Source organism: Macrotis lagotis, chromosome 1 (genome assembly GCF_037893015.1).
Source record: "Macrotis lagotis isolate mMagLag1 chromosome 1, bilby.v1.9.chrom.fasta, whole genome shotgun sequence".
Classification (NCBI taxonomy): Eukaryota; Metazoa; Chordata; class Mammalia; order Peramelemorphia; family Peramelidae; genus Macrotis; species Macrotis lagotis.
Genome location: NC_133658.1, coordinates 655,812,430 through 655,835,448, shown reverse-complemented (window position 1 = coordinate 655,835,448; position 23,019 = coordinate 655,812,430). Strand labels below are relative to the sequence as shown.

At 34.3% G+C, this 23,019-nt stretch overlaps 1 protein-coding gene and 1 long non-coding RNA gene across 7 annotated transcripts in view; one reads left to right on the top strand and one right to left on the bottom strand.

Annotated features, from left to right (window-relative positions):
- Positions 1 to 23,019, bottom strand: part of HECW2 (HECT, C2 and WW domain containing E3 ubiquitin protein ligase 2) — a 449,633-nt gene that overhangs the window by 59,928 nt on the left and 366,686 nt on the right. For all 6 annotated transcript variants that reach the window (XM_074215431.1, XM_074215435.1, XM_074215432.1 and 3 more), the window contains 3 exons: positions 21,402 to 21,536; positions 18,196 to 18,298; positions 13,565 to 13,661 (listed from right to left, as the gene is read on the bottom strand). In XM_074215431.1, coding sequence (XP_074071532.1) covers positions 13,565 to 13,661; positions 18,196 to 18,298; positions 21,402 to 21,536 — 335 coding nt within the window. The remainder of the gene's footprint in view (positions 1 to 13,564; positions 13,662 to 18,195; positions 18,299 to 21,401; positions 21,537 to 23,019) is intronic.
- Positions 3,812 to 23,019, top strand: part of LOC141507608 (uncharacterized) — a 70,694-nt gene continuing 51,486 nt past the window's right edge. The window contains exon 1 of the long non-coding RNA XR_012474199.1: positions 3,812 to 4,073. This is a non-coding gene — a long non-coding RNA (uncharacterized LOC141507608). The remainder of the gene's footprint in view (positions 4,074 to 23,019) is intronic.

Below are 23,019 nucleotides of genomic sequence, written 5' to 3'. Positions count from 1 at the left end.
AGAGGTACTAGAAGACATAGACATAAAAACTCTACTAGTGCTAGACCTCAACTTCCAACTCCAAGATTTAGATAAATCAAATCATAAAATAAACAAGAAGGAAGTTAAGGAGGTAAATAGATTGTTAGAAAACCTAGATGGGGGTGGCTAGGTGGTGTAGTAGATAGAGTACTGGCCCTGGAGTCAGGAGTACCTGAGTTCAAATATGGCCTTAGACACTTAATAATTACCTAGCTGTGTGGCCTTGGGCAAGCCACTTAACCCCATTGCCTTGCAAAAACTAAAAAAAACTAAAAACCTAAAAAAACAAAAAAAAAAACCCAAAACCTAGATGGAGAAAACTGAAAGGAGATAGAAAGGAATATACTTTTTTTCCTGTAGTACCTGGCACTTACAGAAAAAGTGACCATGGACTAGGGCATAAAAACCTAATAATCAATTGTAGAAAGGCAGAAATAGTGAATACATCTTTCTCAGATCATAATGCAATACAAATCATGTACAATATTGGGCCAGCGAGATACAGACCCAGAACTAATTGGAAACTAAATAACCTCATTTTAAAGAATGAGTGGATCAAGCAACAAATTATCGAAAAAATTAACTATTTCATCCTAGATAATGACAATGAAACAACATACCAAAACATATGGGAGAATTAAGATATTAGTTATAATTGAACAATGAAATGACCCAGGAAATATTCTCAGTGAGTCAATACCAACTTCTTGACCAAAATGCTTATACTGGAAAAATAAAGTTTCTCTCTATAACATTTTTTTTCCTATATAGACTATTACTAGATTATCCAGAAATTCTGAAGTAATGATAAAATTTTAAAAATCTAAAAACCAAATAGGCTAGCCATTCTTTCCAGTTTCCTCAAGCAGAGGATTACAAATAGCTAGCTAAAATATGAAGGACTAGTGACAATCCACTGAATCACTGTGGATTACATGCTTCCTGTGTCTTGAGTAAGGAAATAGCTGTTTTGGTTGTATGAATGATATGCTATGGAAAAGGAGAAGGGAAAAAAGTATTTTTCATGGATTTTGTAGTACTTCCTGAAAATTATCAGCTAGCCAGATGCTTCTACAAGGTAAATGGATCTAATCTGACAAGGGAGACTGTTTTGAAACAGACTCATACCCAAAAGGCCAAGCTGTTTATCACAATGGCAAAGCCTCAGGCTGTGTCCTTCAGAAACTTGGCATCAGGAAGGACACTAATAGAGCATATGCCTTCACATCCCATAACTTAGCATTTCCTTTTGTTGGTAGCTATTGTGGGCATGTGTATATACATATCTAGATCCTTCTCATCATTATAGTTAGAAATTAATATCTCCCTTTAAGAATGAATCAAAGTAGATGAAACCTGACTTCCCTATATATATGTGTATTATATGCACAAATACATACGCATATAAACAGAATACACACACACATATATATACACACATATTTATACATGTCTTCTTTACTCATGTTCACTCATGATTTCATGCTGGTTTAGCATTTCCATGATACAACTAAAAGTTCTTTTCTCTTTTTGTATCAGTAGTTTGAATCTTTTGTGCTAGGCATAGAAGACAATTACTGCTATTAAGGATGTGGTAGAAGTGGATCTCAATAGTGACTCACAAATGTTCTACCCTACTGTGCTCTGACTTAAAACAAAAGTGAACCACTTCCTAGTTCCTAAGTGAACTAGGCCATCAAGCATTTACCTCACTTCCTAGAGAACTAATCAGACTCATCTGACTTCATTTAGAAGCATAGTTCTGGAGGTATAACTTACTTTCATAAAATGGCTTACTTAATAAAATCTTAGAATCATAATACTCCTCACCTCTCCAATCTCTATTTTTTCTAAATAAAGAATGTCTATTTTAATCATATTGATCTATTTTTTAAAATTACGCTCAAAGTCTTCATAACCCATTTCATGATTTGACAACTCTTGTAATTTTTTATGTTTTTCTTCTCATGACTACCTCATGTATTTTTAGTGACCACAGAAAATAAGGCACTAATTGGATCCAATTCAGAGAATTAAAAAAAAAAACTCTCATTTTATTGCCAGGATCAAGTCACATTTTTCTGCTTCTTTTAAGTGAACTGATGACATAAATTAACTTAATTTTCTTGACAACACAATAAAGTTATAATCCTGGCAAATACAATTGATAAACTACCACTAAATTAGTGAACTAATTCCTAATATATTTACATAAAAATATTTGCAGTATTATGGACAAAAAACTCCCTTGATATCTTTTCTCTAGAAATGTTTTAGCAATTTCTCTAGAAATAATTTTAGAAAAAAGATAAAAAGAATCTTTAAAACTCAATTCATTAACATAAAAGAACAGTGATTCTAAGGGGAAACTAAAGACATATAAAAGCTGTAACTTCTCTGCAAAAAGCATTTAATAAAGCAAAGTGGAAAAAAATAAAGTAGAATTAGAAGAAAAGAGTACATACTAACTATGATCAAGAGAAATCGTGAATAATAATGAACAAAGAATCCCAATGAGCATTTAAAAGGAAAGACTGAAAAGTTGTTATACTTTACACAATGAAATTAAGTAATTTCGTTATAAATAGATAAGCAAGTTGACTTTGTTGCATTGATGCCCAATGTTTTTAATAAAACATTTTAAAATTGATTGTTTAAAATCCTAATAGCTCCAACTTAACCCAAAAGGTTAAAATGAGATGCTAAGTAGAATAGGACTTAACTCCAGCAAAAGATCACCTGTGCTAGCCATCTGGCAATGTCTCAAATACTTAAGCACTTTCACCACTTCCTCCGGAACACAGATACGCCCTAGAAAATCAGCTCCAGCAGGTCATCTCAGGACAATAGGTCTTAAGACAAAAATTCCCACAGAAAATGCTCTGATAAAGCCAACTACCCATTTTGGTGAAGTCAAAATATAGCATGGGTTCTGAAATAATCAGAAGTAACAATGCTTCTAAACCACAAAATGCTCTGGATTGCAAAATCTGCCTACAAATCAGTTAGCTTTTCTACTGATTCCTTCAATTTCACAGCAGTCTAAAAGATACACATAAAACTATTGGGGGGTGTGGGTGGAGAAAAGGAGAAGCAAAGAAAAGAATACCTATCATGATTTTTGTTTATAGAGGAAGAGCATACAAATTTTGATTCAATTATAGGAAATTGTTATTACACATTGTAAAGCAGACATTTCAAAGGCAGAAAAAAAATCTGACTCATTTCATCAAGCTCCTTCTTATCATTATAGTGATAGATTAATATCTGACTTGAAGAACAAACCAAACCAAGTGAAATCTGTCTTCTTCTATCCCAGTTTGGCTCAGATTCAGAGGTATAGATCTACTATTACATTATACTGTCATTGGGGTGAGGGAGGCCTGGTTTCAAGTTCCATCTTTGCTGCAGTTTAGCCATATGATCCTGGGCAGGTCACTTGACTCTTTGCTCTGTGCAATTTTCAAGATTTTTCAGTTGCATAGCAAGTTTTTTCCCCTTTCTCTTTTTCTTTCCCTACACCAATAAAAGTGTGTGTCCCTATCTTTGCCTATTATCTAACCTACAGTAAATATCGAGGGATATAAAATAGTGACACACACTTCCTTATATCTAATACTCCCCTCTACCCCCACAAAGCAAACAAACAAATCAGGAACTGTTAGCCCCGTACAATCCCTGTTCATAATAAGAAATCATGTTGGGCTTTAGTGGCAAAAAGGCAAAGTAGCCACAAGTTGATTTTTTTTAGTCCTGACGCTAGAGAGGAAGTTTAAGTGCACCCCCCTCCAAAAGAAAACCCCAAACCTGAGCCAGTCAAGCCTCACAGGAAGAAATAATGAAGTAAAATTGTTCACAGAACCAGATTAAGGGCAGGCAGGCAGGCAAGCAAGCAGTCTCCACTTCCTATACTTGCTTATATCTGGGCAGGAAGGGGATGTTCATACAAGGTGAACAGACTCTTCTTCACACCCTCCTGCCTTACCACAAGTCTGGAACAAAATGTGGGGGAACAAAGATCACAGCTGTTTTCACCCAGCTTTGAAAGACAGGTAGGACCTGAGAACTTAAAGGGGCCAAGAGGGCAGGAAACTTTACATATTAAGATTTTCAACATTTGTAAGGCCTAAAGTTTGCTTAGAGCTCATTTTCCTATCCAGTGTTGCCCTTCAAATCACTGTACCACAGAAATCATGGTGCTTTCTAGGGGGAAAGGGACAGGGTCCTTTCCAGAAATAGCCAGGACAACATTTACAAGGAAGGTGAATATTTCTCCTCATTTTTCACTTGGCTGCCCTACTCTGGGACTTCTCAGACCCAGGAAGCTCATTATTGTGGTAACTTCATCATCTGCAAGCTAGTGGTAGTTATTCCAATTCATCACTACCCTCCCAACCTCCATTTAAAGAAAGCTCAGCTCAGACATCTGTCTCCCCGTTTCTCATCTGGTTGTGCTACTTTGGGACTACTCTGGCCGCCCTCTCCATTGTGCCTCCTTAAGGGGCTCCTTCCCCACTTTTAATCACCTTCAAACAAATGTTCTTCAATTTCCCCCATTAGAATGGAAGCTCCTGGAGGGCAGAAACTAGTTTTCTTTTTCCACATTCGAATCTACAATGCTTAGCACAACATTTGGGACATAGCAGGCCCTTAATAAATGCTTAATGATTGACTGATCAGGAGTATTTATTCAGATCTAGACATTGCCATTGAAGAAGGACATTAATAAACTAGAGGGTGAAGCCATGTGAGGGATGATAGGTTGAAGGCACTGGGGTTGTTTGGCTTGGAAAGTAAAGACTTGGGTGGACGTAATGATTGTCACCAAGTATTTATTTGAAGGTTGTTATATGGAAGAAAGTTTAGGAGTACTCTGGCTTCAGAGGACAGGACCAGGATGTAAAGAGGCAATCTAAGTTCTATCTCAGAATTTATTTCACTTCAGTTAAAATTGATCAAGAGGATTGGCTTGCTTTCGGTGGTGATGGGCTCCCCCTTCTGGAGGTCTTCAAACTGATGTTGGGGGAAATCACTTGTTAGATATCTTGGAGTGGAAATTCTTTTCAGGTATGAGTTGGACTACATAAATCTTAAGGTCTTTCCTTTTAAAATTTTGTATTTCTATTTGGCTTGAGATGTCTAGTGGAATCCTAGCCTATAGAGATTCCTTTCGACTACTAACTTAACTTTACATGATAATGCAAGGGTTCCCAAAATGTTTGTGACAATCAGCCTTTGGGGTTGATCCAAAGCCAACAATGTTAAAAAGTCGGGGGGGGGAGGGCGAAGGGAGGGGGGAAGGGTGTCAGGGAGTTGTAGCTGTTCAGAGCTGTGTTCACATCCTGAGGGCACACAAGCTGGCATAGAAATATGGAATGGCACCTAGAGTGAAGTGTAGAAACTGTTTTACCTTTCAGGGTTCTTATATAAAAGGCTTTTATTTAGAGGGGGAGAATATAAAGCTCTTTCCTTTGTATTATTCAACAAACAATGAGATTGAGAGCTAGACTAAGCAGATGGGCTTTTTTTGAGTTTTGTTTATGTCTTTTCATTCTGTACCTTGGTTTCCCTTTCTCCATAAGTAATAGATATATTGTTGAGAAGACTGTGGAAAGAAAATATATGAAGTGCTTAAATTCCTTGTACTTCAACACATGGGAAGACATCACTCTAGTACCACTGTCCATAAAATAGAACTAAGAAGTAGGTGTGTCTTGAAAGCCTAGTCAAAGAATTTTAGTTATGACAATCTTATGATTCATCTGAATTCAACAAACAATTATTAAACCTTTCTATGTACACTGGGATTTCAAAAGTGACAAACAACAGTCATTTTCCTCAAGGACCTAAAATTTTAATAGTAAATACATCTAATCTAATTATAAGATAGTCTCACTCAAAAGGTATCTCAAGTATTTGGACCCTGAACTGGCATTATAGTGAGGCAGCAGCAATAATAAAACTTTTTTTTCTAGAGGTTAACAAAGTGTTTATACAGTTGACACAGAAACCTACAACTATCAAAACATTTTATTATGTACTATAGGAATCAATGTTGTCTTTGTTACTTTATTTTGAAATTCAAATTCTTTGGCACACATATTTGCTTCTAGCACTGTCAAAAAATACATATAATAAAAATGAATGCCCTGCTAGCACCCAAGAAAATTGGGTTCACTAAATCAAATCACATATGTAAGCAAAGTAGGTTCATAAAAGAGTGATGGGAAACATCAATGTATGGGATAAAAAGTAGCACTAAAAGTGTCAACTTTAGGGGTGGCTAGGTGGATAGAGCTCCAGCCCTGAAGTCAGGAGCACCTGAGCTCAAATTCAGCCTCAGACACTTAATAGTTGCCTAGCTGTATGACCCTGGGCAAGTCACTTAACCCATTGCCTTGCAACCCCCGCCCAAAAGTATCAACTTTAGAAATGCAGTACCACATGAGATACTTCACAAGTTGTGTGCATAGCTTGATGCTAGTCTAGCCGTTAATTTGATAAGGTAGTACTTTCAGGATAAAGAAATTTCAAAGAAGTCCAATTTGGTATTAGAGGAGAACAAGTAATATTCAACAGTGATCTACATATTTAGCAATTTTCATTTAACTGTAAAAAGAAGAAAAGATGAAAAGCCACTGTATTTAGTCTGTTAAGAAAAAAAAGTATTTGATTCAGGGGAATAACCTGAATTTAACCTCCTTAAAATTCCCTTTTCTGACAAAGTTCTCCCATCCACACATAAAATCATTCAAAATTCTTTGCTTTAACAACACAAGTAACCCTTTCCAATGATCCTCTGATCATTAACATAAGACATGAAGATGCATTCTTGTTGAATGTTTGCCATATTCAGAGATCTTACAGAGTCCAAGTTGAAAAGAGATTATCTGTGAATGCTGAGGTCCTCCAGATGCTTCCATTGGCAGAAAATATCATGTTGGTTGCATCAAATCCCAGCAGACTGCAGAATCTTCTTTAAGATAACTAACCACTCAAAAGAATTTTACCTATCCATATGGAAAAGATTGCCAAAGTTTCACATGATTTTTAATAGAACTTAGAAATTATCCTAAAGAAATTGTCCATAAGTATTATATAGCCAAGATCAATAATAGTAAAGTAGAGAATGAATTGGCCCCAGAGATGAAAAGGAGGGAGAGAAACCTTGTTTGCCATCAAGGAATTGTAAAACTATTTTAGTAACTCCAGGCATTCCATGAAAAAAGGCTCATATTTTCAAAGTCAACATTCTACCAGGGTTGTGGTATAATAGTGAGACATGGAATGCAAATATCTCCAAAGAATTAAAAATGAGTATCATATAGGCAAGACAACCAGGTAGAATAGTGAATATTTGCCAAGCCTGGAGTCAGGGAGACCCGACTTCAAAACCAGTCTCAGACATTTACTAGCTATGTGATCCTGGGCAAGTCATTTAACCCTATTTGCCTCAGTTTCCTCATCTATAAACATGAAATGGAGAAGGAATTGACAAATCACTCCAATATTTGCCAAGAGAATTCTAGATGGGGTCATGAAGAATTGAATACAGATGAAATATCTGAACAATAACAACAATAACATCCTATAAAGGTAAAAGAGAGGAATATGGTGGTGTTGAGCAGGCAGCACCATATATTCAATGAAAAGACTTGGAAAACAAAAGTAAAAGACGACATCAAGGAAATGTGACAGAAAAAGAAGATGAGCTGACTATATGATGGAGAGGAGGATGACAGGTGGATAGTCTAAATGGTCCACTGGCACCCTGCTAACGTCAGAAGAAATGCCTCTAGTGTGTTGGATGGAACTCTGGTAAGGGAACTTATGGAGGACATGGACAGGTATGAGCAGGAAGCATGAGTTATGATTTGGATCACTGAGAAGACTTCTGAATCAATAAGGTCATGGAATCATTTGAGCATTTCCCAGAGAGACAAAGGAAGTAAGAAGTAGAGAAAGAGAAAGAAGAACAGTGGTGTGGTGAAAAATTATCAAAAGTATATTTTATTGTTTTTTCCAATGGATTTGAATTGCTCACCTATCCAACCAGAACAACCAACTCGACACAGGATTTAATTAAATGAGGTTAATATAGAGGCACAAAGTGCTGTACTTTGATTAGAGATGAAGTAGAGGGGAGGGAGGGAATCTTGTCTAGCTCATTTTTACAGAAAATTTAATTCTTTCTCTTCCAAAACCTCTCCCTTTCCTTTTCTCAATCATTTGTTCTCCTCAATTTTGATCATGCATACATACATATACAACCATCTTAAAAAATAGAATAACTTTCCTCCAGTTAGTCCAGTATGTCAAATCACTTCCCACTCTTCTCTCTCTCTCCCTAATTTAGCTCATTAACTATTAGAGAAAAAGTGACTTAATTCTCCAATGCCACCAGTACTCTTTCTGTTCTTTTTTTAGTCACTCAATATTTATACAATTATTGAGCTTTTATGGGCAAATATTAATTACATGGATTTTTGTCCTGTTTACATGATTAGACTATGAGCTCCTAGAGGAAGGACCCATAGTTTGTTTTTTACTATGGTCTACCAAATATTTATACCCCATGGAGACCCAGGAAACACTAGCTGGTTGACTGATCATTTATCACTTGGGGATGGGCATTGGCTTTCTTAGAAGTGATTCCAGGGAAAAATGAAATGCTGAATCAAAAATATTTCTCTTAATATCAGATTGCTAAATATCAAAGTTGCCAAAAACCACAAAATATGACATCTAGTCTAGCTAAGCAAACTTGAGTTGAAAAGAGGTCATTAAGAATCTATCCTGGGAGGGGGCAGCTAGGTAGTACAATGGATAGAGCACCGATCCTGGAGTCAGGAGTACCTGAGTTCAAATCTTACCTCAGACATGTAATAATCACCTAGCTGTCTGACCTTGGGTAAGTCACTTAACCTCACTGCCTTGCCAAAAAACAAACAAACACATAAGAATCTATCCAAACTAGTACCATGGCTTCAGAAAGTAATATGTTATCATCATTATCATCACCATCATCATCATCATTATGTCTCAGTATTTATGATGACATAGATTTGGATAGATCATAGGTGAAATCAAATCTATATTTATACACAGCAAAAGACATCTATTACAGTTAGCTTATTAAACCTGTTTCCTTGAACCATTACAACAAAGTTTTCAATAACCGTATTATAGACCCCTATCTAATTTTAAGCTTGACCATTACAAATATGTAGGACTATTCCTATAATACCTTATTTCACAGCTATAAACGGACAGACTACCAGCAACAACCATTATCAGCAGCAGCAACAGCCACAAATATACATTAAGCACTTACTATGCTATGGAGCTAGCACTATACAGCATTGTAGGCAATTCAAAGGATAATAGAAAAATGCATAGCAGGCATAAATGGACTTCAGTATATGATCATCATTGATTTGTATGTAATAAAAGATATCACTGAGGAACTTCAAATCCATTATGATAGTTAGAAATTAAGCTCAAAGGGCATGTCTTATTCTAGGTTTAATAGAGAACTGGCCTCAAAGCCAGAAAGACCTGGGTTCAAGTATCACCTCTGACAAACATCAGCTGTACAACTCTGGGAAAATCCCTTAATCTTTCAATGTCATAAACTATTCTAGTCTAAGACTATAAATTATAGAGCAATTTCCAACATGAATTGGTCAAGAGAATTTCTTTATCTTGGAATCTCATCATCAATGAAATCAGAGTTGTCTTTCCCTACACAGGCTAGGAGTTTTGTTGGAATTACTATTATATTTATAAAAGCAACCTGTCACAAAGGCAGCAAATTTACTCACTTTTACTGTGATGTACATACAAAGAAGCTATCTGAACTCTCTTTAGCTTCCTAATTATGTATTATTTTTAAAAACATACAAATCAAACAAAAACAGGCTGATACTAAATTAAGAATAAGAGAAACAAAAGGCACTCTTAGGTCTAAATGCCCATTGTATTAAAATTAATGCTTTGCTCTATTGAGATATCTGACAAGTTTAAGGGGAAAAAAGAAAACAGCTGAATACCTTTTTCATCTTCATTTGGTAAATTATAAAATTAAACTTGTATAATGTGCCTCCAAATGTTAAAATAGTGATGTGCAATTTTCAACAGCTATCAACTATGCTGATTAATATCAAAACCATTTTGCTTGACCTTTCCAGGTATAATAACAGGTACCAGTGACACATGCAAACATACTCATACACACCTTAGAAGTATGAGCATGGTTTATAAACAAGCTATTTCCATTTTTACCACTGGAAACACCAAAGCCCAGAGGAAATGTTATTTATCTGAAGTGATGGTGATATAAACCAATAACTGAACTAGAAATAGAACTTCATTTTTTATTCCTAGTCCTAAACTTTAATAATTTGATCTCTCTTTGATATCAGATGGCACAGTGAATAGAGTACTGGCCTTGGTCAGGAAGATGGAAGATCAAGACTAGTATCAGATACTTGACACTTATTAGCTGTGTGACCTTGGGCTAGTCATTAAACCCTGATTTCATTGCACCCTGGGCCATTGCCAGATGTCCTGATTCATATCTGGCCACTGGACTCATATGCTCCAGAGGAGAAAGTCAGACTGATGACTTAGTACAGCAGCCCTCACTCAAATTCAATTTATGTGCATAGTATGGCATCCTTTCCCTTATGTCATGGTCTTCTTCGAGAATGAAGGACAAAAACTTCAACATCACATCAGCTACAAATATCATTATATTTCCTTCTCTGGCAAGATGGAAATATCTAAGTTGTACTGAATTTATATAGATTAATCATAATTTTTTAAATTTAAAATTATCCATTTTCAGAAATGCCTGAAATATTAGACCATTTGAAGTTAGTCAACAATTCTTAGGTTGCTGGATGATTTAATGAACTACTTCAATTGTAATAATCTTGTAAAACATCTGTAAGGAATACTCTTACCGTGTGCACATGTGGATGCTTAACATTAAACAACATGATCTCAGGTACAAAATCATAGCACAATCGGAGGACAATACAAAGATGAGCAGTGGACACGAACAGATTGAAGCATATAATTGACAATGACTGATATGTAATAAATGATATAAAAACATCATTAAAGAACTTCATGATGAAAAAGAAAGATGATCAGTGACTTAGCAAGAAAGAGGGATAGCTTAATAGAAAGACTTGGTGCTGCACTGGCAGTCACAATATAATTTAAAGAAATTGAAGCAAGTCTGCTTCATGTTAGTATGAACTCTTCTGTCAAAGATTTATGAAATGACATGGAAAAATCTCACACAGGAGGAGAAGGAATTGATAGGATGCCATCTCTACTGATAGGAGTAAATATATCAGTGAAATCAAGAGTTCATCAATATTTTATGATGTATGTATGGGTAACATGAACATATGTTTACAAGTCTATAAGTAGATATATATGTCTCTTTATATGTATGTATCTATAAGCATAATTATGGATTTTAGGGGGAATGTATGGGCTCAAATCAAATAAATTAAGGTAATGAGTGGAATTATTTTCTATCATTGTGACAATTACAAGCAAGACGTAAGAATTTAAAGTAAAAAAATTAACTTTCCTATTGAACAGTTGAAAATTATGGAAACAAGTGGGAAAAATTCCATACAATGGTTAATATATGTTATAATTGGCATACTGTAAAGTTCGTAATTACTGCCTTAGATGTATCAGAATGGACCATAGATAACTTTTGTCTCCAAATTGTTTTTTTTTTTTTAGGTTTTTGTAAGGCAAATGTGGTTAAGTGGCTTGTCCAAGGCCACACAGCTAGGTAATTACTAAGTGTCTGAGACCGGATTTGAACCCAGGTACTCCTGACTCCAGGGCAGGTGCTTTATCCACTATGCCACCTAGCCGCCCCTCCAAATTGTTTTTTAAAACATGATCTATTCTATGTGATTAAATTCATTATGAAAAGAGTCAAAAAATTAGTGACAGACAAGCCCTACAGGACACCCTGTCCATCTGGAAATTGTTTTCATAATGCAGTTTAGAACTATATGCAGCAGAATGTTCTTTCAGATATATAAACTTCCCTTTTACTTTGTTATGGTAAGCAAAATGTTTGACTACCCCAAAATGTCCTTTTTATAAAAGAAAATTATGACACGCTTTGGCTAAGAGGAACAACACCATTTAACTGATTTGTTGGTCTCATTTCCTTCCATTTCTCATGACAGCATGTAATTTTTCCATTTCATGATGTATCCAAGTTATGAATGTGTACAATAACAATTCAAAACCTGGTAACTCATTACTTTCATTCAACAACAAATACATTGAAGTCTCATGAGAATGCCATCCTCTGGGTCTATGCTATAGACCATGTTGTAGAGGAAACAATACTAAACTGAAATGTTAGATTCCTCTTTCTCCTCCTCTTTCATAACTATTACACAGACCCTGAAACATCTCAGATTACTGAGAACCAAAAAGATCACCCTGAAGAGTCTAAAGTAGTTCCCTTTTATTAATTCAAAAAAAATTCCAATTCAACAGGGAATACTGACAATATTATCAAAGCCCAAGAGAACTCTCTAAAATGTTAATTACTATAAACACTTTCAACAGATAAACCCTCCAGATTTGTTGGTGGGTACTCCTAATTGCTGATGATGAGTTACTTATATTGTGGAGGACTAATTGTTAATATAGGGGAAATTACAAGACTTCTTCAGTTTTCTAGAAGTATCTTTATTGCTCTAGCAATACATGACAGAGGGCTTAGCAAAGAAAAAAAGATTGACAGTTATGAAATTTCTGCTGTGGAGCTTCAAATTTCTATATTTGACATTGAATTTTTACCTTCTACACTTCTGATTAAAAAAAAAATTCCCTTGCAAAATATGGAACCACACTGCACTGAATTCTAAAGATTAGAAGAGAAAAAAGGAATTATGCTTTAATAGCATAAAATACTTATGTTTTGGGACAAGAATAATATGATGTTTTATGAGGCTTTTATTGTACATAACACATTTCTAGAAACAAAATTTGATCCTTCTCATGAAGTATGTGATTTCTAATTGAATTTGTGCAATGGATTATGTAGAAATGGGATTACAATGTATTACTGTTATAATAAAATGAGAATGTCAGGATTTAGGAAAACCTGATTTTAATCACCTCCATACTTTTTTTTGGTGCTCAATAGATTTTTTAAGACAGATGGATTGTTGTCTAATTTCTTCTACTTGGTTTGGAAAACTAGGATGACCTCTGGGCTATAGGTGTAACTTATTGTTTTCTCATTTTACAAACCCTTCTATTTGTGAGAGTTCCAGATTTTGGGAATGTTCTTTGACCTATCACACAAAAGAAGTAGAAGTTCAATCACTACCAAATGTTGGAAACCCTTGCTCTGAAGTATTTCTCTGTATATAAGTCATCTTTTATCCTCATGAGTTACCAATTATTTTTTAGTGTTACTAAAAACTAAGATTATTACTTTCCAGAAATAGGACAATGAAATCAACAGCATTGTGGTTACCTGAGTGAGTGGTTCCTGGTAAGGTCAGGTTGACGCTCCTGTAGAATTTCAAAGATATTGGGCTGACGCAGAAATGCAACAATCTTGTCATTGTAGGCTGTGTTAAAGGAAAATGAGAATATTTTAAAGAATAACCTCAAATTTCTGCTTTACTGACAATGATAAGAAAAATCCACACAAAAATTTTAAAAAGATACTTGGATATTTTGATTACATCTTAAGTTGGTATTATTATTATTATTATTATTATTATTATTATTATTATTATTATTATGACTTGGATTAGCATCTAATTTACTTTATTTCTGGGCACCTAAGTGGGCCAGTGGACAGAGCACAAGACTAGGAATCAGGAAGATTTGTTTTCATGAGTTCAAATCCAGCCTCAAACATTTACTAGCTGTGTGACTCTGGGCAAGTCACTTAGCCCTGGGCTGTTCAGTTTCTCATCTGCAAAATGAACGGCAGAAAGAAAATGGCAAATCATTCCAGTATCTTTGCCAAAACAAAACAAACAAAAAAAAAGCCAAAAACCCTAAATTAGGTCATGAAGATTCAGGCACAATTAAAACAAATGATTAACAACTGCAACAATTACCTTATCTGGCCTCATTGAGCATTTTTACCAGAATCATCTTAATGGAATTACAGTTATCATCAAGTAGCAAAACAAAAATGTTGTTAAGATATTTTGTACTCCCATCAGACAATTCTCAACAGATAATGCATACATAGAAGATAAATGACAAATAATAGCAATTAAAAACAATTTTGCATAAAAAGTTAGGAAAATTAAAATGTAAAGAATATAAAGAAAATAAACTATAGTTATTAACTCTTGGGAGGGTAGGAATAGAAATCTCAAACTAGCATGTAACACTCAGAAAATAAAGAGGTTGTTTTGGGGTGAAATATTAGGTAGCCTATGAGACAATTGCTAGAGCCACAATCAAAAGAAGGTTCTGTAAGAACACGGAAAGGGACAAGTCATTTTTATAACAAATATATAAATGGCAATAGGCCACACATGAATCTTTTCCAACACATCTGTAGAGATAGTTGTAATCCACCTCCACACAATTAGTAACTTGAGATTTTTCAATATGTACATATAAATACAAATATACACACATTTATTTCTTAGTTGATGCTGGCTATGCAGCAAGAATTAGAAAATCCATAAATAGGAATCCTCTTTATTCTTTCTCTTTTGTTTGTTTTGAGAAAAATATTCTGTTGTAATCAAAACTTGTCAGTGACTGAGATTGTATAAATGGATCACTGAAGTATCTAAATTTTATTGTAATATATTGTGTGGAATTCAGATATAATTTTAATTTTTTGATCTGATTTTCCCAAGTTTTTAATTAACAATTAATTCTTCCTCCAATGTTTTGTTATGTTAAATCTATTGACATTGTTATCTCTAAATCTAGTTTAGGATTATGAACTCAACTCCTTGATTTTTTTTTTCTATTTTTTTCTTCCTTAGTATTAGTTTTGTTTATTGCTACTTAACTTAATTAGATATCTGGCAGTCTAGTATTTCTTTTTTTTCCCTTAAGATATTCTTTTTTTTTTTAAGGTTTTTGCAATGCAAATGGCGTTAAGTGGCTTGCCCAAGGCCACACATCTAGGTAATTATTAAGTGTCTGAGGCCAATTTGAACTCAGGTACTTCTGACTCCAGGGCTGGTGCTCTATCCATTGTACCACCTAGCTGCCCCATCTTGATATTCTTGACAATTTGACTTTATTTAATTTTATGAAATCTTCCACTGATACCTTGAGTGGTACCACTCAAGCTATAAAATTGGGTAATATTGAGAATTTCATTATATTGTCTTGACCAAGCATGAACACAGAGAAGAAACTACATTCTAAGACTTGTAAAATTTAAAAAAGTATACTTATAGACAATAATTTTTTAAAAATATTATATATGGTTAAATGATTAAAATGATATATAGCCTCAAATGGAGACCAAAAGACTGACTGATCAATACCTGGTTTAAAGGGAAAAAAATCATTAAAAATAGATTTGTTTCACTTAGCTCCAGAGAGCAGAAATAGGATTGATGAGTTGAAATTCCAAAGAAGTAAATGTAGCCTGAAAATAAGAACTTAACAATTAGAAAATAAGGAAGAACTTAACAATTAGAGGTATTAAAAAATAGTATGCATTGCCTTAAGAAGTTGCATATTATGTTTCTCACTGCTCCCCACATCAATGATTGACTACAAGCAGAGATTCTTTTTCATGTATGAGTTGGATCAGATGGTCTCTGAAGATCTTTCCATCTCTGATTGATTCCATGATGCCATAAAATTCTACTTAAATGGCTATAAGTATTAAGTGTTAGGTCATGAATCTTACATCAGGAATTCACGTTCAACCAACACTTTTATCTTCTATAAATGATATAGAAGATCTTAAACCAAGTAATAATTATCTATTAACAATAGAAATATAAACAAAACCTGTTGCAGACATTTGCCTGACTTTAAAGCAACATAATCTTTCTCTTCTTCCTCTTCCTCCTGCTTCTCTTCTCCCGTGCTTTCATTGTTGTTTTTTAAAGGATTTTTTCTTTTTGCAAGACAATGGAGTTAAGTGGCTTGCCCAAGGCCACACAGCTAAGTCATTATTAAGTGTCTGAGGCTGAATTTGAACTCAGGTACTCCTGACTCCAGGGCTGGTGCTCTATCCACTGTGCCACCTAGTTGCCCCTGGTTTCATTGTTTAGGGAACTTCTGGTGTGGAAACTCCCTCTACTTGTGGAGATTGGTAATGCTAACCAATTAAAATTCCTTCCAGAGTTGCCTAGGAGGTTAAGAAGTCAAATGATTTTTCTAAAGTCACACAGCCAGAACCTGATGGGGTCAAGGATTGAATTAAGGTCTTCTTGACTCTGAAGCTGGTTCCCTAGTCACTTCAGCATTTTGTCTTTATATTCTGTTACTTAGTATGCATGCATTGAATATTGGCATATAAATAATAAAATAAATTATTCAAAATGACTAATGTGGTTGACTAACCTATTTTACATAAAATCAAAAATATTTTTAAACTGTTAGCATATAATCCCATTTCCAATATGGGGTTTTTAAAATCTATGTTTTTTCTATTATTTTCCAAGAATGAATGCAGTTTAAAATATTCAATATCTTTGTTCATACAGATTACATTTAATCTGAGTAGTTTGCAACTTTAATAATACATGGTTTGATATTCTGCCCCAAGGAATCGCCTATTTGAGCTTAGCATATTGTTTCTAGAGAAACAATTATCACATATTTTATATACCTTCTATAGGACTACAGCACAGCAGTAAGGACAGTAATAAATCTAAAAGAATGATAATTGGTGTGATTGCATGAGAACCAGGAACATAAAAAAACTGACTCATGCAAGAGGAACTGTCTCATCTAGAATACCACTTAGTATTGCTTTCTTTATCTCTTTTCTCTTGCATTCATAAGACAAACAAAAAAATTAACTATTCTCCAGAGTGCTAAAAGCAGACAAGAAGTGAACTAAAAAAATTAAGAACACTGTATCTAAAATTTAGCCAAGCTCAAAGAGATCAAGAATATAATAAATAAGAAAAACAAAAGTCGAACATTTTTCAAATTTTCTTCAAGTTTTTCTGTTTGTATTTTTTACACCAGTCAACATAGCAAACATTTACTAATTTGTCTTATTTTTAAATAAAACAAAATTTTAATGGCTAAAAAAGTATTATAAATCTGTTAGTATTTCACATAAGGGGAAATTTCCACAATCATATGGCACCAGAATCTTGGGATCATAGAATTTTTAAAATTAGAAGGAACCCTAGAGATTATGTAGTTTAACCATTTATTTTATACATGAGGAAAACTGGTGACAGAGAGATTAAGTGACATAACCCAATTTAATGGCTGCAGAAAGACAAAACCCAGGAATCCCAACTAACATTTTTTCCACTACATCATGCTCCTTCTTTACTTTTTTCCCTGTACTGGGGGGGATTATTTCCATTTTTCTTGAATGAGCGAAATGATTGAGGTGACACTATTCTCAAGTCTTTCAAAATTTCAAAAAAAAACCTGTTTTGCCTTTAATTAATTATATCACCATAAAATCACATGTTGTCAATCTTAGAACATACAGTTTGGGGCATGTTTACTACAATCAGCAGTCAAGTAATTTCTAATGACCATATTTCATGTATCCTTTAATAAGTCATTTTTCTCAATCACTTTCAATAATTAAATATTAATATTCAAAAAGCTAAGAAATATAAAAGTTCACCTTGTATTGTGTTTTTTAAATGCTTTAAAAACTCAAACATAAATTAAATCTGCTAAAGGTTTCTTAAGAAAAATGCAATAGAATTTCATAGCACAAAAACATCTCTGCCAATGCTATATGATATACTTGTGACATGCTGGTAGTTTACAAGTCACTTCAATCTTAGTTACTCAAAGGTAAAAATTTCCCTGTAAGGAATGTCAAAAGAATAGAATCATCCAAAGCCCAAGCCCACAGCAATGACAGTATGTACATATATGTATGCTGCATATTAGCATGCAAAATTAAATTAGAATTTCCTTTTCTCAAGACCAAAATAGAAGCTGATGACATACCCACTGGAACCATGTCCTGGTACTGTGACCTACTGACAGTATTGAAGGTGCTGGACGGCCTAGGAAGAACTGGTGGCCCTGAATGTCGAGAGTCCTCTCCTACCTGTAAATAGAAACATAATCATGTCCTACCCAAGAACTAGAGTTCTCATCTAAAACACATCTTAGTAGTGTGTCAATTGGAAACAGTTATACATTTACAGAGCTGAATGGGGCAAATGAACAAAAAAGGGGTTGATTTGGGAGGTAAGTTAGGCAACGTCCTATTGTTCAAATTTAAACCAACCACTCTTCTTTTTAAAAGTTTCAGCAGAAGAACTGACCAGTTACCTTTAGATAGTTTTCTACTGCCTATTTTTCTGCTATTTCTATTTAGAAGTTACCACATAAGATAACTGGTAGCAGCAGCAAGCAAATGGATTTAATTGTACTAAACTGAATTAATTTATTTTATAATATTGACACAGTTTATTAACTAGATATAAAACATGTATAGAACAATTTTGCTTTGAGGTCCTGATAATTTTAGGGAGATTTTATATTTTAAGATTTTATTTTCATTTTTATAAAGACACATACATGCTCTTTCATCAAAGTTTCACTGAATACCAAGTTATGAAGGGTAAGATATCAGATGACTACATATTTCATATTTGTATATTAGTACTAAGTAATGTACACCCACTCCTGTTCATTCAAAGACTTATCAATTTTAATGTATTACATCATTTAAATTTTTGGAATATTTTAAATATCAAAGGTAGTGAATATAGCTGAAAAAGCTCATGCCTTTTTTGCACATTGGCTTATTTATGAATTCTTGGGTTTGTATAATGAGGTCAGCCACTGCCTTTGTGAGATCAACCACTACTCAAGGTTTTTTTTAATCAGGATGAAGGTTCTATTTAAAGACGCTGATGTCAGACATAAGGTTTTTCTCCTGCAAGTAGGATGCTATGTGTCACCATTCTTAGAACTAGAAATGAGTCCTGTCCCCAATTCTTCATTTCTTTATGTCAGATCTAGTCAATAGGCAAGTTGGCATAGGACATAACACAGAATGTACCTCTTACCACCAATTAAACAGTAGGCAACTTCTGTGAAGGTTTAACAATAATGTAGATTTGAAAGGTGAATGTTAGGAGGGGTGAGTTCTACTACTCCTATTTATCTTTATTTCACATGAAAAGCAATCTTCAGATAATATTAGTGTTTATTTCAGCATCTCTTTCTGAAATTGGATTCATTAGACAATCACAATACTTTAGATTTTGGGGGGAAATAATGAAAGGGAATTTAAGGGCAGTTATAATTTTTAGTTGTGGCTTTCCTTAAAATGAATCATTTTGAGTAGTCATGAGAACCATTTGCTTAATGAGAACTGAAAAATAAGGTGAATTTGCTAAAAAACAATTTGACACCAGGCATAATGAAAACATGTTACCAATTTATCAAATACCAGGTCCAAAGGTAAGAGATTTATTTGTGTTTGCAGAACATACCATACTACTATCCTGCAATGTAGCATTGTTAATTTACAGGATAAAGAGAGTGAAGATTTGTAAGTTGTTCTTGAGTTAAAAATTTTGAGCATATCAAGCATCTCCATAAATTTTATGAGCTTCACATAAATATCTTTCTTGATACACACCACACACACACACACAAACATTGAACCCAGGTACTCTTGACTCCAGGGCCGGTGCTTTATCCACTGTGCCACCTAGCCACCCCATTTTCTTCTTATTAAGAGAATATTCTATCATCCATCCCAAATCCAAAGTTTATCATGATGATGTTGAAAAGATACATACAAATGCATACATGCAAATTTGGTTGTTGTCTAAAAATGCTTTAGGAAAATTTTTTGAATTATGCATTTGAATGAATAAACATAAAGTGTGTAAGTGCTTACTATGTGCCAAGCACATTTTATATGCTATACACAAAACCCAAACAATAAAAGTGTTTAAGGGAAGGACAGATGACCTATATACTGAACACTTCCTTTGCTCACATAAACTGTTACAGTTATAAAGTGAAGCTGTCTGTGACTTGTCATTAGGAAATCTGAGTGCCCTCAAGTGGTTTCACTATGACACTACATTAAGAATCCACAGAAAACAGGCATATTAATATGAGGGCCAAATTTTATTGAATCAATAGTGATATAAAAGATTTGACCTGGAAGAAATCATAGGCTCCAGTCAGCTCAACCCCTTAACTGACATCTGAGGTCCCTTCTAGCTCTAAATCTATGACACTTTGAACCAATATCCTTAGATCCACCAGACTTGGCATATCAGAGAGCCCTCCACAGACAGAAGCACATATTCTAATTTAAAAAATCATAACGGAAGGAAATTCCACAACTTTTATTCTTGCAACCCTGTCCTTAACTTCCAAATTACCAAAATTTGAAACTTTTGCAAGAAGTCTTTTTTAGTTCTCTTTAATGGTAGGGTGGAGCAATGATCTCTAATTTATCTTATATATAGCTTATTTGTACAGAGTTACTTGCATGGTCTCTTCACTGGATTATGAGTTTCTTGAAGGCAGAGACAGTTTTTGCCATTTTTATATATAAGCAATTAACACAGTGTCAAAGTAGGTACTCAAAAAAAAATTGTGTTGACTTGCCTTGAATGTATCCTTTCTTGTTAGCCCCAGTGAATATATATATATATATATATATATATATATATATATATATATATAATACAAGATTATGAAACCATCTATGCATAAGGGTATATAAACAAATTTTATTCTCTACCCATCTCCCCTGGTCAATCAGTTCTTTTAAAAAAACAAATAAACAACAAGAAAAGACAACTTTCAGGGCAGCTAGGTGGCACAGTGGATAGAGCACTGGCCCTGGAGTCAGGAGTACCTGAGTTCAAATCTGACCTCAGACACTTAATAGTCACCTAGCTGTGTGGCCTTGGGCAAGCCACTTAACCCAATTGCCTAGCAAAAACTAAAAAAATAAAAAATAAAAAAAACAAAACAACTTTCCCTATGTTTCTGTGTGTTTTCACATAACTGCTAATATTTTAAACCTCATTTTTTATCAAAATACCTCACATCAGACTACCAAAAATAAGGAAAAAAAATTTAAAGCCCATTTCAACTTAAGTGCAGTCACAGCCTAATCAGTTTTCATCAGCCATCAGGAAAGTCCCTGAGAAAACTTTCTGACTCACTTCACCAGCACTGTGACTGCGTTGTCTGGTTAGATGTTGTCGATGGACCAAAGCGCTTGTGGGTCTGCTGCTCTGCAGAGGGAGCCGGGGATCAATGAAGGTGGTGGTTCGGGAATTGTGGTCCACAAAAAAAGCCTAGAAGAAAGACAAACTTCTGGTTAATACCTGCTACATCCATAGAGCTAACATTCCTGTGGTAGCTAGCTCTCACATTTCCTGAGATTATATGAATATACTTAGGATTCACTTCCTTAGACCTTCCCCTACAATATACTTCAAATCTTTGTCTTATTGTTAACATTCTTTTCCAGCAGAGGTTTTAGATGAGAAAACATTTCTAAATCTATTTCTTTTTTTACTTAAATCTTCTGCCCTCATTAAAACATTTTCTACATTTTAGCCTCTGCCCATATTACTGCCAAAGAGGTAACACAAAACACTATTTCATTTAGAAAGTAGGCAGGTAACACTTAAGAAGATCCTTTCAGTTTCCAAAGACCTTGATGGGAATTAACTGGTTCTCACATATGGATATTAGTTACAACTATTTTAAGGGAATGAACATCCCAACTTCAAAATTTTACTTCCTAGAGTCATGTTCAATTCTCATGCACTTAAAAAATTAGTAGTATTTCATGTCTGAAGAATAGTAAGTCACAGTGATTAAGAAAGAAGGTGAAGCACTAGCATTAAAATAGGATTGTGTATTTATTCAATTTAATTTTTTAGGAATGCTTTTTGTAGAGTGGTCATTTAATAGCATCAGCAATATATTTTGAAAAACAACCCCCTCTGTAATTACTGGGACTGTGTTTTTCTAAGTCAAACAATCATTTACATTCAGCAGCACAGTATAATGGGTCTTAGGAAGCCTGTCCAGTGTGCATTGTCTCAATAAAGCCTTGCTACAAGAAACTGTTTGAAAAAAAACTAGAGGGGCAGCTAGGTGGCGCAGTGGATAGAGCACCAGCCCTGGAGTCAGGAGTACCTGAGTTCAAATCCAGCCTCAGACACTTAATAATTACCTAGCTGTGTAACCCCATTGCCTTGCAAAAAAACTAAAAGAAAAAAAAATTAAAAAAATAAAACTGGATTCAAGAGAATTAAATTAATTTACCAAGAAAATAATAAAAAATCCTATACCAGTAAGAAGTAGAGAAAAGCTTGAATATTTCAAATGATAAAGTGAGAAAGTTCTGATATCAGATATCCTCTCTTCTCCTCTTTCCCTCTTATCTTCATACTCTCCCCTACACTAATTCCTAGACCTCTAACTACAGTCATACTGTAGTAAATCAAACAAATATGTAAACAAAGACACTTTCTCTAGATACCTGGAGCCACTGCATTTTCTTCCCACTTAGCCTCAATTGCCTTCCCCATCCAGACTTTCTTCCTTCTTTCAACAAAATTGTTATAACAATAAAAATTGTTACAAAGCACTTTGGCTTTCACCCTCAATACTTTAAAAATTTTCTCTTTTAAAGATTGGTAGTGTCTTAAAGATATCTAGTGTCTTTTTCTCAATCTTCATGCAATTGAAACTCTATATTGCTTTTGACACTGTTTTTCCCCTCTTATTTTTGTGGAAACTCTATGACTTCCATGATAAAGCTTG